Source organism: Cnephaeus nilssonii (genome assembly GCF_951640355.1).
Source record: "Cnephaeus nilssonii genome assembly, chromosome: 10".
In the NCBI taxonomy this organism is placed as follows: domain Eukaryota; kingdom Metazoa; phylum Chordata; class Mammalia; order Chiroptera; family Vespertilionidae; genus Cnephaeus; species Cnephaeus nilssonii.
In genome coordinates this window covers 92,433,011-92,451,278 of record NC_137081.1, presented here as the reverse complement: position 1 = coordinate 92,451,278, position 18,268 = coordinate 92,433,011, and the positions used below count along the sequence as shown (strand labels likewise).

At 49.3% G+C, this 18,268-nt stretch overlaps 1 protein-coding gene across 1 annotated transcript in view; it reads right to left on the bottom strand.

Annotated features, from left to right (window-relative positions):
* Positions 1 to 18,268, bottom strand: part of MYO7B (myosin VIIB) — a 58,134-nt gene that overhangs the window by 34,664 nt on the left and 5,202 nt on the right. Inside the window, 1 exon segment of the mRNA XM_079781785.1 lies at positions 166 to 205. Within this exon segment, the coding sequence (XP_079637911.1) occupies positions 166 to 183 (18 nt within the window). The 5' untranslated portion in view covers positions 184 to 205.

Here is an 18,268-nt window from a genome sequence, read left to right as displayed (position 1 = left end):
CCTGGACGTCAGCGAGGGATTACTGAGCACAGGTCCGCTGGCCGAGGCTGGCCTGCTTCTCAGACTCCATCTCCCTGGTGCTCCCGGCCGGCCGCGTGGCCTCTCTTCTCTCCTGCAGTGATTTGCCTCCGCCCCCACCGCAGAGGGCGCAGGTGACGTGCTTACCAGCCTGAAGGCCGACATCCTGGACAGCAGCGCTCGCAGCCTGTGCAGACAGAGGGCAGGTGGTCAGTCCTCGGCCCTGACTGCCCTGCAGGGCCCAGTGCTCTTCGGCCACAGGACGCCTGGTTGGGGGCCTGGTTGGGGGGGCCGGGGGCCTGGTTGGGGGGGCCGGGGGCTTAGGGCCTGGTCGGGGGCCGGGGGTGTAGGACCTGGTCGGGGGCCTGGTTGGGGGGGGCCGGGGGCCTGGGGCCTGGTTGGGGGGGCCGGGGGCCGGGGGCCTGGTCGGGGGCCTGGTTGGGGGGGCCGGGGGCCGGGGGCCTGGTCGGGGGCCTGGTTGGGGGGGCCGGGGGCCGGGGGCCTGGTTGGGGGCCTGGTTGGGGGGGCCGGGGGCCTGGTTGGGGGGGCCGGGGGCTTAGGGCCTGGTCGGGGGCCGGGGGTGTAGGACCTGGTCGGGGGCCTGGTTGGGGGGGGCCGGGGGCCTGGGGCCTGGTCGGGGGCCTGGTTGGGGGGGCCGGGGGCCGGGGGCCTGGTCGGGGGCCTGGTTGGGGGGGCCGGGGGCCGGGGGCCTGGTCGGGGGCCTGGTTGGGGGGGGCCGGGGGCCTGGGGCCTGGTTGGGGGGCCGGGGGCCGGGGGCCTGGTCGGGGGCCTGGTTGGGGGGGCCGGGGGCCGGGGGCCTGGCTCAAGAAATGATCCTTGACTGAGCGAATAGGCACTGCCCCATCCAAGTGTAAGAAGACGCTGCGTGGGCCCCACCCCTCACCTTTACTGAGCGTGCTCTCTCAGCACTGCACCCCCACAGGGAGGGGCTCCCCACTCACCACACTGTCCCTGTCACCCAGAGGCGCAAACTGTATCTGGTCAGACCCCCGGAAAAGCAGCCGTCAGCACCCACGGTGGGGTGGGGGGTCGGGGGGTGCCGAGGTGAGCAGCCACTTAGCTACAGACGCCTGACACGCTTTATGTAACCCTGCCGGCCCCCCGGCACACAGGTGCTCCCCCATTCCACGCATGGGGCTTGACAAAGGAAGGTGACCCGTTAGTTAGCAGCTGGGAATCCAGCCTGGATCTGCCCCTCACACCTTGCCCTGCGCCTGGCTGCCTCCCACGGGGACGGCCTGGTGAGCACAGCCCTGGCCTGAGGCGGAGCCGGCCCGGCCCTGGGGGTCAGCACGCTCCCTGCACCCACAGACCTGCCTCCGGGGGGCGTGGGGGAGCTGTGGGTGAAGGCCGCGGAGACCACGGCTTTGACAGGTGGGTCAGGACTCACAGTGGGAGGAGGGAAGGGCACCCCCCAGGGACAGGGCAGCTTGGGGGGGGGAGGGGGAGGGAGATCAGCAGGCAGGGGTCATGCGTGAGAGGTCAGGACAGCGGGAATGTAGGCGGCAGCAGAATGTGGCAAAGTCTCTTTGCCAGTCTGTTCTGTTGGACGAAGAATTTTCTCATTCCAATTCTTGTGTATGCATATGTTTAATATAAGCTTACACTCCCTGCCCAGCGCCAAAGGGACAGGGTTTCTCTTCTCCCAGGCCTGCCCGCCCCCTGCGTCCTGGGACCGAGGGAAGAAAGAGCCTGCGGCACAGGCTGAGGCTCCAGAAAAGTGTCCTGGGGTGCTGTGCCCGGCCCCCCAGGAGGCTCCGCGTCTGCCCCAGCCCCAGGGCTGACCCTGTGTGAGATGTGTGCGCAGGGCCCGCCCCGGAAAGCCTCGCAGCGCGGGAGCTGGAGCAGGCCGGGCTGACTGAGCTTGCTCCCCCTGAAACGGCAGGCTTGGCTTGGCAGGGTCACTGTGAGGTCACACACGGAGCTCCCCAGGAAGCACTCCTCAGGACCCCGAGGGGGCCTCAGGTCCAGGCAGGGGACTGCGGACCGGGTCCTCAGAGCCCCCTCAGTCCCAGGAGAAGAGGCCTGGGGACGCCCCGTGGGCCCAGCGGCGGGGGGTGGGGGGGCACGGTGAGCTGCCGTCCTCGGAGAACTCGCCCTGAGGAGCCTGTGGCCAGCCCGCTCCCCGGACAACAGCGGTGGAGATGCTGAGCGCACACGTGCTCATGCAGGAGGGAACGGGGGCTCTTCTGCCCACTCTGGGACCCACGCTCGCCCTCCTCTGCTTTGGGGACAGTGCGGAGAAGCCCTTGACCCCGCCCGGCCCCGGGGAGGCTGGCCTGCATCCCCACACACCCAGGGAGGCGGCGGGCAGGGTGCTCAGAGCGCATCGCTCTGCCTCGGCCCCCACGCCGCTCCGGTCCGCGCTGCTCCACACCAGGTGGAAGCTGAGGCTCCTGGCCCCTGGCTCTGTCGTCCTGTAACCCTTGCGCCTGGCCGCCATGTCCACCATGTCATCCCTCCCGGGTGCCCCCGCCAGTCCTGTTCTCTCTGAGGGGTGACCTGCCTGTGTCCCGCTGCTCTGACCCCCAGACTCCAGTGACCTCCACTCCCTGCGACTGGTCCTCCGCGCCCCAGAACTGCCCCCTCTGCTGCTGCTCCCCAGCCGCGCATCAGCACACAGCCTCCCCCATGGGCCACCAGGGCCCCGAGGCCCTGCTTCTCCTCCATCTGTCAGCCTGACCTCAGCTCCATTTCTGTCCCAGCCAGTGGGGTTACAAACACCCGCAAACAGAAGGAAAGCACAATAAGTCACTCACTGCATGGACCCCTCAGGTCCACCACTCTCTTGTGAACAAAGTCCCTGCCCTGAGCTTAACATGGCCAAGGAGGGGTCACATCCCCACCCAAACAGGGCCCAGAGCGGTTCCATGGCGTGCACCCCCCCTGGGACTTCAGAAATGACCTTTAGGGGACCCTTTCTGGGGCCCTGGTGAGAATTTCTGCAAAAGCCAACTAACCAGAGAGCCCTATTCCCAGGTTTCCTCTCACCATTTACTCTGCACATGCTTTGTCTGCATCACAAAACACACGGCTGGCAGCTCTGCCCGCACCTGCCCCCCAGGCCTGTGAGCACCGAAGGGACTGCCCCGGGAAGACCCAGACAGCCCCACACTCACCCTCCCGACCCGGCCTCTCCCACGTTCTCCATCAGGGCCTGTGCCTTACTGATGACTGTGGCGGTTGAAACAAGTCTACAAATTATTCACACCCCTCCTTTCAAAAAAGATGGAGACTCCCACCTTGAGTGTGGACTTAGTGATCTACTTCCGACAAATGTAATCAGGGCGAAGTGGTGATCCATAGCTTCTAAGCTGGGTGTGAGAGGCTTTGTGCTTCCCTGCTCTCTGAGACCCCTCGGCTACCATGTCTGAGGACTCAGCAGCCCTAAGCAAAGGCCATGTGGTGAGGAAACCAGGTCTCTAGTTCACAGTCAATGATCTTGGAAGCAGATCATCCAGCCCCAGGCAAGGTTTCATCACCATGACTGAAAATTGTTATTGTCTGAATTTTACACACACACACCCCAAATTCATATGTTGAAGTCCTAACCCCTGCCTCCTCAGAATGGGACTGTATTTGGGGACAAGGCCTTTAAAGAGGCGGCGAAGTTAAAACAAAGCTGCTAGGGTGGGTCTTAATACAACATAAATGGTGTCCTTGTCAGAAGAGGAGAGGTACCGAGGTGTGCATGCACAGAGGGGTGACCACGTGCGCACAAAGCAGCCACGGAGAGGCCCCCACAAAACGAGCTCCCAGCACCTTGGCCTTGGCCCTCCAGCTGCCGCACCCTGAGAACATAACTTCCTGTTGTTTGAGCTCCCTCGCCTGTGGCATTTGGTGATGGCCACCCAAGCAAACTAATACAAACCTCACGAGGGTCCCCGCCCAGAAATGACAGCTAAGCTGCTCTTAGGTGTGTGACCCGCAGAAGCTGTGTGAGATAATAAATGCTTGTAGTTTAAGCTGCAGCATGTTGGAGTGATTTGTGATGCAGCCATAAATAGCTAATACAGGTCTCACACCTTCATTCACCCTCACTCTTCTGGCTTTTCTCCCTGCAGAGAGATACATTCCGGTCCTGCCGACTCTACAGTGAGTTTTCTTGGCCTCGACACCTTCCAGTTACTGCCCTCCGTGTTTTTGCCCCTTAGCTGAGCTGCTTGAAAAAGCTGCCCAAGATCCAAGATGGTGGCAGCGTAGGTAGAAGCTACACTAACCCCCTCCCAGGATCAAACTGGAATTACAACTAAATTATATAAAAATCATCCTCAATAACCAACTGAAGACTAGCTGAAGAGAAGTCTTATAACCAAGAAGTCACATCAGGATTGGTAGGAAGGGCAGAGACATGACCGGGGCTGGCCAGGCTCCCACAGGCAGTGGCTGAGGTTCCGGAGGAATATCTCACCTAGGGGAGTCTCCCTGAGAAGGTGGGGCCTAAACCCCACGGTGGGCCCCCGATCTCCAGCTGGGGAAAGAAGCAGGGTTTCTGTCTGCCAGGTGGAGATGGCTAGAAACACAGGCACCCTCTTAAAGGGCCAACGCACAAAATTCCATTCACAGCCACTCACCCTGGGCTTCGGCAAAAGCAGGGCAGAGTGGGCTAGAGTTCCAGAAGAAGAGTCTGGGGTTGTGGCTCTGGGTGAAGGGTCAGCTGAAGGGTCAGCCACTAAGATCCATGTGATGAGTCATCCCCTCACACCAGAGACACCATCCTTCTCGGGCAGAGCACTCCCATCACGGGCATCAGCTGGGGGAAGCAATAGCCCCACCCTCTGGAGTTTCTCTCACCTCACCCTGCGGACCTTACACCCTGCTGAGAAGCTCAGCCAGGGGCTCTTTCAATGACAGCCTAACAGGCAGCCAGCAGGTGGAGGCAGGTAGAGCCAGATCTCTGTGTGCTTTGGGTCTTTTGCTGAACAACCCTGGGCCCGGTTCTGGTAAAAGCCAGCCTTGGTGCACAGCTGGGTCCTTCTTGTGTGTACCCAGAACCAGAAGAGGCACCACAAACTGTCGACCACTGATACCTCCACACAGGGGCCCAGGGTCAGCCACAGGCAGCATCTGACATTGGCCTGCATCAGAGTCCCTCCCACGAGCCCCCAACCAACACACCCAGTGGCCAGCTCCAGACAATAACAGAGCAGGACCCAATAAGCTTCCCAAGCAGCACATCCACAGGGAGATCTCAGCAGGCACCATCCCTGTGGAGGCGGATTCTGCTCCACGTGGTCAGCGCTTGCATAGCAGCTTGCCTGCCATGCTGGGGGTTAAACCTCACAGTCAGCCAGCCTGAGGGTCAGTCCCATGCACTAATGGGCCAATAGCAATCAAGACTCAATTTTAACGGGAGGGCTCACATAACCCACACAAAGGACATTCGGAGAGCACCCAGATCAGGAGATCAAGGAGACTGTGCCACTGGGTCCCACAGGACACCTACTACACAAGGCCACCCTACCATGACTGGGAGTCATAGCAGATCTACCTAATACACAGGAACAAACACAAAGAGACAGCCAAAATGGGGAGACAAAGAAACAGGCCCCAAATTAAAGAACAGGAGAATTCTCTAGAAAAAGAGCTAAATGAAATGAAGGCAAGCAATTTATCAGATATAAGGTTCAAAGTAGTGGTTATAAGGATGCTTAACAGCTTAAAATGGACATAGATATTGTAAAAAAGGACCCATCAGAAATAAATAATACAATATCTGAAATGAAGAATACACTAGAAGGAATAAACAGTAGGTTGGATGAAGCAGAAGATCAAATTGGCAATTTGAAAGACAAGGTAGGGGGAAAACCCCCAATGAGAGCAGTAAAAAGAAAAAAATTTTATATGAATAGTTTAAGGGACCTTTGGGACAACATGAAACATAACAATATCCACATCATAGGGGTACCAGAAGGAGAAAAGAGAGAGCAAGAAATTAAGAACCTATTTGAAGAAATAATGACTGAAAACTCTCCTAACTTGGCGAAGAAAAAAGACACACAAGTCCAGGAAGTGTGGAGAGTCCCAAACAAGATCAACCCAAAGAAACCCCCACCAAGATACATCATAATGAAAATGGCAAAGATTAAAGACTAAGAGAGAATCTTAAAAGCTGCAAGAGAAAGGCAGTTAGTTACCTACAAGGGAATGCCCATACGACTGTCAGCTGATTTTTCCACAGAAACATTTCATGCCAGAAGGGATTGGCATGAAACATTCAAAGTGATAAAAAGCAAGGACCTAGACTACTTTACCCAGTAAGGCTATCATTTATAAAAAGAGAAATAAAGAGCTTCCCAGACCAAAAAAAAAAGTTAAAGGAGTTCGTTACCACCAAACCAGATTGTAAGAAATGTTAAAGAGCCTGCTAGAAGAATATGAATAAATGGCAATAAATATGTTCCATCATTATCACTTTAAATGTACATGGCTTAAATGTTCTAATAAAAAAAATCATCTGGTAGCTGAATGGTTAAGAAAACAAGACCCATATATATGCTGTCTACAAGAGACCCACTTCAGAACTAATGGTACACACAGACTAAAAGTAAAGAGATGAAAAAAGACATTTCATGCAAATGGAAAAGGAAAAAAAACTGGGGTAGTAATAGTTATGTCAGACAAAACATACTTAAAATCATAGACTATATAGTAAGAGACAAAGAAGGATACTACATAATGATAAAGGCAGCAATCAAACAAGAGGATTTTAATACCCAATTGACATCAATGGATAGATCTTTCAGACAAAACCACAAGGAGATGGCAGCCTTAAATGATACACTAGATCAGATGCTTCCATTGATATCTTCAGAGCATTTCACTCTAAAGCAGCAGAATATACATCCTTTTCAGGTGCACATGGAACATTTTCTAGGATAGACCACATATTAAGACACAAAACAAGTCTCAATAAATTTAAGAAGATTGAAATCATATCAAGCATCTTCTCTGACCATAATACTATGAAACTAGAAATCACACACACACAAAAAAAACAACAACACACACACACACAAAGACATGAAGGCTAAATAACATTTTACTGAACAATGAGATCAGAGAATAAATCTAAAGATATTTTGAAATAAATGAAAATGAGAACATAACAACCCCAAATCTATGGGACACAAGGAAAGCAATTCTAAGAGGAAAATTCACAACATTACAAGCCTACCTCAAGAAACAAGAAAAATCTCAAAAAAAAAAAAAATCTGACTTTACATTAAAGGAACTTGAAAAAGAACAACAGAGTCCAAAGTGACCAGAAAGGAGGAAATAATAAAGATCAGAACAGAAATAAACAAAATAGAGCCTAAAAAATACAAAAGATCAACAGTTGGTTCTTTATAAAGATAAGCAAGATTGACAAGCCTGTAGCCAGACTCATCAAGGAAAAAAAAAATAGAAAAGACCCAAATAAGCAATGGGACTACATCAAACTAAAAAGGAAACCATCAACAAAATGAAAAGACAACCCATTGAATGGGAGAACATATTCGCCAATGATACATCTGATAGAGGTTAATATCCAAAACTTATAAAGAACTTATACAGCTCAACACCAAGAAAACAATCCAATTAAAAAAATGGGCAAAGAACCTGAATAGACACTTCTCCAAAGAAGACAAACTGATGGTCAGTAGACATATGAAAGACGCTCAACATCACTAACCATTAGAGAGATGCAAATTACGGTGACACCACAATGAGGTGTCACCTCACGCCTGTCAGAATGGCTCCATCAATAAATCAACAGACAAGTATTGATGAGGATGTGGAGAAAAGGGAACCTTCATGTGCTGTTGGTGGGAATGTAGCCACTGTGGAAAGCAACATGGAGTTTCCTCAAAAAATTTAAAATGAAACTGTCTTAGGACCCAATGATTCCATTTCTGGGACTTTATCAAAAGAAACCCAAAACTCTAATTTAAAAGAATGTATGCACCCCTATGTTCATTGCACTGTTATTTACAATCGCTAAGATTTGGAAGCAGCCCGTGCTCATCAGTAGATGAGTGAATAAAACAGCTGTGGTACATTTACACAACGGATTACTAGGCGGCCTTAAAAAGGTGGGGATTTTATCCTTTGTGACAGCATGGATGGACCAGGAGAACATTATGCAAAGTGAAATAAGCCAAGTACCATATGATTTCACTCATATGTGGAATCTAATGAACAGTATGAACTAGCAAGCAAAATAGAGACAGACTCAGATAGAGAGCAGGCTGACAGCTGTTGGAGTGCATGGAGTGGCTGTTTTGTGGGGGAGTGGAGGGATTGAGCAAAAAAGAATAAAAGAGAAAGAATTCATGGACACGGACAACAGTGTGGTGACTGCTGGGAATGGGTTGGGGGAGGTGGATGAGGGTACAGGCGGATAAGTGGTGATGGACAAAGACTTGACTTGGGTGGTGAACACACACAGTGTACAGATGATATGTTGTGAAATTGTGTACCTGAAACCCATGTAAATTTGTTAACCAGTGTCACACCAATGAACTTAATAAAAAGGAGAGGGGGGAAAAGAAAACATTGGCCCATCATGCTGCCTCCGCTATCTCACCCCTCTTGCCTTCCCAGCCCTGGGTCACATGCCTGGCCCCACAAACATGACACTGACCCCTCCAGGGCCAATGTTGTCCACGTCCAATAGCTTCACTTGCTCTTGCTCACCATGCGCTCTTTCCTAACCACATCCCCTTGGCTTCTACATGACTTCATTTCCCTGCCTTTCTTTTGCCTCTGGGGACCCCTTCAATCCTGTCCTAAGGCCCTTTCCCTCGCCTTGATCTCTTGGTGTCTGAGGGATATGCTAATTGGTTTTTTTCTGTCTGGCATGCCTTCCTCTGTTTCATCTTGGGAAAATTCTCCTCCCCTTCTCTACACTGTTCTTCTGATGGTGACCATGAATTATGGTACCCCAGAGAGGGCATACGATCCAAGCAAGGACCAGTCATAGGTTTTCCCTGTCATGCTCTGAATTGGGGGTTGGTTTTCCTCAGTCTGAAAGTTTTAAAATGTGATGCCAGGGGCTATGATCCCATTTTTCTGAAAATAGCTGGTTTGAGAGAATAAAGTTGGCAGGAAGAGAGAGAAGGAGACAAAAGACAGAAACCCTGTCTCTGCTTTTTTGTACTTTGATTATTTGAGCTAAGCTATTTGGCTTCTGTCATCAAACTGAGAAGTTCTCACCAATCTGGTGGCCCGCATTCTATTCTCTTTCATCCTGCCCAGTCCCATTTTGCATTCCCACCTTTTCTCAGGGCCATTGTCAGAGTCAAAGCCCCGGCTTCAGCTATCTCCAGCAGATGTGACATAGGCTTATCAGACTCCACAGGACCACAGCAACTCATCTCCTCCATCCCAAACATGCTCTTTCCCTGCATTCTTTTTGTTGTTGTTAATCCTCACCCGAGGATATCTTTCCATTGATTTTTAGAGATAGTGCAAGAGAGAGGGAAAGACAGAGAGAAACATCAATGTGAGAGAAACACATCAATTGGTTGCCTCCTACATGAGCCCCGACAAGGGCCAAGGCCTGAGGATCCTGCAACCAAGGTACATGTCCTTGCCTGGAATCAAACCCGGGACCCTTTGATCCGCAGGCCAATACTCTATCCACTGAGTCAAACCAGCTAGGGCTTCCCTGCATACTTAATGTCGACAAATGAAACTATCAATTGTTGAAGAAAACTCTTGGGTCTTCCTATTATCCTCATATTAAAATGATTGCTAGGAACTGAATATTTTCTCTCTTAAAAACTTAAAGGTTTCTTGCCCAGCATGGCTCAGTGCTTGAGCATCAACCTATGAACTAGGAGGTCACAATTTGATTCCTGGTCAGGGCACATGCTTGGGTTTTGGGCTCGATCCCCAGTGTGGGGTGTGCAGGAGGCATCCAATCAGTGATTCTCATCATTGATGTGTCTATCTCTCTCTCCCTCTCCCTTTTTCTTTAAAATCAATTTTAAAAATACGTTTAAAAAAACAAACTTGAAGGTCACAATTATACATTATCTATAAGGAACCCACTTTAGATATAAAAACACAGATAGATTAAAAGTAGATAGAGAAAGATATACCATCTAAACCATCTAATACTAAACAAAAGAAAGCTGGAGTAGCTCCACAAATTTTCAGAGCAAGGAAAATTATCTAGATATATAAAATCCTAATATGCAAAGTGTTCCCTCGGGAGTTCAACCGACCAGGAGTTCGATGGCTCACTATGATGTGCACTGATCACCAGGGGGCAGCGTGAAACGAAGGGAGGCCCTGGCCAGCAGCTGCTAGGGACCCTACCCATGCATGAATTTCGTGCACCAGGCCTCTAGTGAGAAATAAACAGCAGAATTACATAATAGCCAATTCTCAAAGAAGACATAACAATACTTCGCATGCATGTGCCTAACAACAGAGCTTTAAAATATAGAAGCAAAACTGGTAGAACGACAAGGAGAAAAAGAGTATCTACTATTCTAGTTGGAGACTTTAATGCAAATTCTTCAGATTCAGCAGGCAAAAACCATAAGAATACAACTGAGCTTAACAGTGCCATCAATCAATTGAAACTAATTGCCATTTGTAAAATACTTTATTCAATAACAACAGAACATACATCTTCACAAGTTCACAGTGAGTTTTCACCAATATAGACCACATTCTGGGCCATAAATACACCTGAACAAATTTAAAGAAATATAAATCATACAATGCCTGCACTCAGATCACAATTGTATTAAACTAACAGAAAAATATTTGGATATTAATAAACATATTTCTAGCCTGGCAGGTGTGACTCAGTTGGTTGAGTGTCATCCCATGCACCAAGAGGTCACTGGTTCAATTCCCAATCAGGGCCCATGCCTGGTTTGGGGGCTTGATCCCCAATAGGGGGCATGCAGAAGGCAGCCGATCAATGATTCTCTCTCATCATTACTGTTTCTATCTCTCTCTTCCTCTCCCTTCCACTCTCTCTAAAAATCAATAAAAAATATTTTTAAAAGAAACATATCCTATATAATAAAAATGTAATATGCAAACTGACCATCACTCCAACACACAAGATGGCTGCCTCCATGTGGAAACAAGATGGCCACCACAAGATGGCCTGCAGGGGAGGGCAGTTGTGGGCGATTGGGCCAGCAGGGGAGTTGGACATCCCTTGAGGGGTCCCAGATTGGAGAGGGTGCAGGCTGGGCTGAGGGACACCCCCCCAATGCATGAGTTTCATGTACCGGGCCTCTAGTCTATACTAATAAAAGGGTAATATACAAATTGGTCAGGACGCTCTCACAGTAACAACCAAACAGCAGGCTGCATTGGGCAACCAGGCCAGTAGGGGGGTTAGTGAGGGACAACCAAATGACTGAACAGCAGGCTGGCAGGGGGAGGTGTAGTGATAGATGATCAAATGACCAAACAGCAGGCTGCCTGGGGTGACCAGGCCGGCGGGAAGGGGGGGGTGTGCGGGAAAGTGACGGGTGACCAGGCCAGCAGAGGGGGGCAGTGAGGGGTGACTAGGCCTGCAGGGGGCAGTTGGGGGTGACCAGGTTGGCAAGGGGGGCAGTTGGAGGCAACCAGGCCAGCAAGAAGGGGGCAGTTAGGGCTGACCAGGCTGGCAGAGGGGGGCTGTTGGGGGTGACGAGGTCAGTCGGGGGAGGGCAGTAAAGGGCAACCAGGCCAGCAGGGAGGCAGTTAGGGGCGATCAGGCAGGCAGGCAGGCAGGTAAGCAGTTATGAGCCAGCAGTCCTGGGATCGGGTCTAAACTGGCAGTCAGACATCCCCTGAGGGGTCCCGGATTGGAGAGGGTGCAGGCTGGGCTGAGGACACTCCCCCCCACCGCATGCATGAATTTCATGCACCGGGCCTCTAGTTTTTAAATAATATGAGTCAAATAAGTCTCAAGAAACATTTAAAAATATTTTCCACTAAATAGAACCAAATATAGAAACTATCAAAATTTGTGGAATGCAGTGAAATCAGTGTTCAGAGGGAAATTTATAATATTGAATACATATATTAAAAAATAAAAAAATCTAAAATTAATAATCTAAGCTTTAACCTTAGGAAACTGTAGAAAGAAGAACAATATAATCTAAAAGCAGGAATAAGAAAATAGGTAAAAATTAGAGCAGAAATCATATGACATTAAAAACAGAAATCAATAGAGAAAATCAATGAAACAAATATCTGGTTCTTTTAAAACATTGTCAAAACTGATAATGTCAGGCTAACCAAGAAAAAAGAGATAAGACTACAAATCTCAGTGATAAGACATGAAAAGGGACAACCCTTGGACAACTGATCTGACCTCCAGGCTATAGATGTAAAGACACCGATAGATTAAAAGGAGAGGGACAGAGAAAGATACACCATCCAATATTAACCAAAGGAAAGCGGAGTAGCTCTACAAATTTTCAGAGCAAGAAAAATTATGAGAAATAAAGAGGGGAATTATTGAATACTTAGCCACCAAAAGGATAATAAAGGAATATTATGAACATCTCTATACCTACAAACATAAGATTAAATGAACCAATTCTCTGAAAGGTACAATCTATCAAAACTCACACAAAGAGAGGTTTTTCATCAAGATGGTGGGATACCTAAATGGGTTACTCAAATCCTCCCACAACAACATCAAAATCACAACCTCACTACAGAACAACCATCATACAGAACCACCTGAAATCTAGCTGGACACGAGTCCTACAAACAAGACTATAAAGAACAACCACAGTGAGAATGGTAGGAGGGGTAAGACAGGGAACACGTTGGGTCCACACCAAAGTGTGGTGATTAAAAATCAGGAGGAATATCTCAGCTGCAGAGATTCCTCCTGAAAAGTGAGGGGTCCCAAGCCCACACGTCGCCCTCCAGTGCGTGGTTCCAGTGCCAGGGAGAGAAGCCCAGGAACTGCTGGTGTAAAAACTGCCCAGTGAGACAAGAGCTGCTGAGGTCCCAGGCATGGACTTACTCAAACTCACTCGCTCCAGTGCCGCAGCAGCAGCTCGAAAGGCACAGGACGTGGGGGGAGAAACGGAATTGTCTAGCAACAGGGCAAGATTGTCAGGGCAGCTTTCTCCCAGACAGAAGTGCGGGCAGAGGCTGTTTTCCTCTGCTGAGCCCTCCCCGCACAGAGTCTCGATCAACCTAGCTCACACTGTTACCCCTGCCCTGGAATTCATTAAAACCCTACCACGCCCAACTTTTAGACCCACACAAGCTATTTCCAGTAGCTTTTCCATTCAAATGTCCCGTTTTGGCTCATGCTTTGAACTTTCCTAAAATCTCTCAAACAAGCAGCATCTGGCTTCAGTGTACCCTGTACCTCTTGCTATGTGGTCCCAGGACTGGCAGCAGCAGCAACTGGCCTTGGTTCATAGCTTCGCCTCTCCTGGGCACCTCCAAGCCCAGCACAAGTAGCAGCCATCTGTAGATTACTTTGCAACTCATGCTGGGCAGAACACATGCAGTGGCTGACCTTGGCTTTCACCTCCAAGAGACCCCAGAGCCAGTGCAGCCGTGGACAGCTTCAGACCACACCACCTCCACAAGCCACACACTCAAGAGACAAACTCAACAGGTGCCAGAGACCTGCCAAAGTAAGTCCTGCTCTGTGGGGTCAGCCCCCGCACAGCTGATCCTCCATGGTGTTCACAGTCAGTCACTGAAGCTGGTTGGCTTGGGGGCAAATACCTCCCATTGAGGTGCCAACAGCAATCAAGGCTCAACTACAACAGGAGGATATATATACAGCCCACAGGGGGCAGAGGGCACAAGGAGTTCCTGGCTCAGGTGATCAGAGGCTGTACCACTGGACACCTACTACTCAAGGCCACTCTACCAAACCTGGGAGATGTAGCAGCTCTATCTAATACACAGAAACAAACACAGGAAGATTGCCAAAATGAGGGGACAAAGAAACATGCCCCAAAATGAAAAAAACAGAACAAAACTCCAGGGGGAAAAATAAACAAAATGGAGATAAGCAATCTACCAGATGCAGAGTTCAAAACACTGGTTATAAGGATGCTTAATGAACTTAGGGGAAGAGTAGATGAATTTAGTGAGAACTTAAAAAAAATAAAACACATAAAAATGGAGATAGAAAACATAAAAAGGGATCAGTCAGAAATAAAGAATACATTAACTAAAATGAAGAATACATTATAGGGAATCAATAGTAGAATAGATGGAGCAGAGGATCAGATAAGAGATTGGAAGACGAGGCAGCAGAAAACACTCAATCAGAACAGCAAAAAGAAAAATATCCCCTCAAAATGAGGATAATATAAGGAGCCTCTGGGACAACTTCAAGTGTATCAACATTCACATTATGGAGGTGCCAGAAGGAGAGGAGATACAGCCAAGAATTGAAAACATACGTGAAAAAAATAATGATGGAAAACTTTCCTAATCTGGTGAAGGAAATTGATACACAAGTCCAGGAAGCTCAGAGAGTCCCAAACAAGAGGAACCAAAAGAGGCCCACACCAATCGCATCAAATTGAAATGCCAAAGATTAAAAACAAAAAGAGAATATGAAAAGCAACAAAAGGAAAAATCAATTAGTTACCTACAAGGGAACTCCCTAAGACTGTCAACTGATTTCTCGACAAACTTCGCAGGCCAGAAGGGATTGACATGAAATATTCAAAGTGATGAAAAGCAAGAACCTACAATCAAGATTGCTCTACCCAGAAAAGCTATCCTTTACAATTGAAGGACAGATAAAGAGCTTCCCAGCCCTAGCTGGTTTGGCTTGGTGGATAGAGCGTTGGCCTGCGGACTGAAGGGTCCCAGGTTCGATTCCAGTCAAGGGCATGTACCTTGGTTGTGGGCACATCCCCAGTGGGAGGTGTGCAGGAGGCAGCTGATAGATGTTTCTTTCTCATTGATGTTTCTAACTCTCTATCTGTCTCCCTTCCTCTCTGTAAAAAAAAAAATCAATAAAATATATATTTTTTTTAAAAAGAGCTTCCCAGACAATAAAAAGCTAAAGGAGTTCATCACCATCAAACCAGTGTCACAAGAAATGTTAAAGGGTCTTCTTAGGAAAAGAAGAACATGAAGAAGGAGGAGAGGGAGGAGGAGGAGGAGGTGGAGGAGAAGGAGGAGAGAAGAAGGAGAAGAAATAAAAAATATTAATAATACAATGGCAATAAATACATCTCTATCAACAATTACTTTATTTTTTAAATCTTCAAATGAGGATATATTTATTTATTTTTAGAGAGAGGAAGGGAGAGAGAGAAAAACATCCATTGGTTGCCTCCTGTACACACCCCAACTGGGTATTGAACCCACAACCTAGATATGTGCCCTGACCAAGAATTGAACCAGCAACCTTTGGTGTAAAGGAAGATGCTCCAATGACCTGAGCCACCTGGCCAGGGCTCAAGGACTACTTTAAATGCAAATGGTTAAATGCTCCAATCAAACGACATATGGAGCCGAATGGATAAGAAAACAAGACCCTTACATATGCTGTCTATAAGAGACTTACTTCAGATTAAAAGACACACACAGACTGAAGACATTTCATGAAAATGGGAATAAACAAAACATTGGGATAACAATACTTACACCAGACAAAATAGATTTTTAAAACAAAGGCTGTATAACAAGAGACAAAGAAGGACCCAGTAATTCCACTTCTAGGTATTTATCTGAAGAAAATCAAAATACTAAATCAACAAAACATATATATCCATATGTTCATTGCAGCATTATTTACAACTAGAAGCCCGGTGCACAAAATTCGTGCACGGCGGGGGGTTGTCCCTCAACCCAGCCTGTACCCTCTCCAATCTGGGACTCCTGGAGGGATCGGGCCTAAACGGGCAGTCGGACATCCCTCTCACAATCCAAGACTGCTGGCTCCCAACTGCTTGCCTGCCTGCCTTCCTGATTGCCCCTAACCGCTTCTGCCTGCCAGCCTGATCACCCCCTAACCACTCCGCTGCCAGCCTGGTTGATGCTTAACTGCTCCCCTGCCAGCCTGTTTGCCCCCAACTTCCCTCCTCTGCCAGCCTGGTCACCCCTAACTGTCCTCTCCTGCAGGGTTGATCACCTCCAATTGCCCTCCCTTGCAAGCCTGGTCCCTCTCAACTGCCCTTCCTTGCAGGCCGGGTGCCTCCCAATTGCCCTCCCCTGCTGGCCATCTTGTAGTGGCCATCTTGTGTCCACATGGGGGCTGCTATATTGTGTATTGCAGTGATGATCAATCTGTATATTACTCTTTTATTAGATAAGATAGAGGCCTGGTGCATGGGTGGGGGCCAGCTGGTTTGCCCTGAAGGGCGTCCCGGATCAGGGTGGGGTTCCCTTGGGGCGTGGGGTGGCCTGAGCGAGGGGCCTGTGGTGGTTTGCAGGCGGGCCACACCCCCTGGCAACCTAAGCGGAGGCTCTGGTATCTGGGATTTATTTTCCTTCTACAATTGAAACTTTGTAGCCTGGAGCAGAGCCAAGCCTGCTGTTCCCTCCGGGGCGGCAGCCATCTCTGTGGCAGTTAATTCACCTTCTACAGTTGAAACTTTGTTGCCTTAAGCGGGTGGGCCCGGCCAGGGTGTGCGGAAAGCTTTGCTTCCCCTGTTGCCGCCGGCAACCCTGGCCTGCTCTCTCAAGCTCCATTCTGCCGCCATTTGTTTGAATTTGTTTACCTTCTATAATTGAAACTTTGTAGCTTGAGTGGAGGCTTAGGCCTGCAACGGCTATGGAAAGCTTGGCTTCCTCTGTTACCTGGGAAACCTTGCTCTCTGTGGCTGTAGCCATCTTGGTTTGGGTTAATTTGCATACTCGCCCTGATTGGCTGGTGGGCGTGGCTTGGCTGGTGGGCGTGGCTTATGCAGCGGAGTGATGGTTAATTTGCATATTACCATTTTATTATAGAAGATAGGTGAGATATGGAAGCAACCTAAGTGTCCATCAGTAGATGAATGGATAAAGAAGAAGTGGTGCATATATGCAATGAAATATGACTCAGCCATAAAAAAGAATGAAATCTTGCCATCTGCAACAACATGGATGGATCTAGATAGAGGGTACTATGCTGAATGAAATACACTGAGTGGCCAGATTACTATGATTTCTGAATGCATAATAATCTGGCCACTCAGTGTGTGTGTGTGTGTGTGTGTGTGTGTGTGTGTGTATTAGAGGCCTGGTGCATGACTTCATGCATGGGTGGAGTCTGGCCAGCCTGGCCACGGGGAGGGGACATGGGTGGTTGGCCGGCCTGCCTGCTGGTTGAACTCCTGGTCGAGGGGACAATTTGCATATTAGCCTTTTATTACATAGGACCAGTGGCCTAGTGCACGAAATTCATGCACATTAAAAGGGGATTAATTAGAGTAAATAATTTAATATTGCTATTTGCCCTTTCTCTATAATAGAAGTGTCAGAGATGAAAGAAAATTAGTAAAATGTATATGAAAACCTTCCTCCTGTCAGAGAGTCAAGTTCCCGCCCACCCACATGTGCCTTAAATCGCATGAGACCCAGACCCAGCCGGCCTCCACCCCCATTGGGCTAGATCCAGACCTGGCCAGTCCCACCCTTGTCAAGCCCCGCCGGACAAGGGACGTAGCCTCAGGTCCCCTGGCCCGGTGCCAGGACGGGGGGCATGGCCTGAGGTCCCCCAGCCCAGACCTGGGCGAGGGGCGTGCCTTGAAGTCCCCCGTCAAGCACCACAAGGCAGGGGAGGTGCAGCCTCAGGTCCCCTGGCCTGGTGCTGGGGGCGGGGTGCAGCCTGAGGTCCCCCGGCCTGAAGTCCCCTGTCAAGCCCCACCTTGTGTGGGGTGCAGCCTCAGGTCCCCTGGTCTGGTGCTGGGGGGGGGGGTGCAGCCTGAGGTCCCCTGTCAAGCCCCATGGGGGCAGAGGAGGGCGTAGCCTCAGGTCCCTGCTGATTGCTCGTTAAGGCTCCTTATGGCTTCAGCTGTGGGTGCAGCCATCTTTGTGATGGTCAATTAGCATAGTCCCTCTTTATTAGATAGGATATACACTGAGTGGCCAGATTATTATGCGCTCAGAGTTCATAATAATCTGGCCACTCAGTGTAAGTCAGACAGAGAAAGACAAATGCCAGATGATTTCACTTACATGTGGAATCTAAAAAACAAAATAAATGAACAAGCAGAACAGAAACAGACTCAGCCACAGAGAACATTTTGATTGTTGCCAGATGGGAGGAGGTTTGGGATATGTGTGAAAAAGGTGA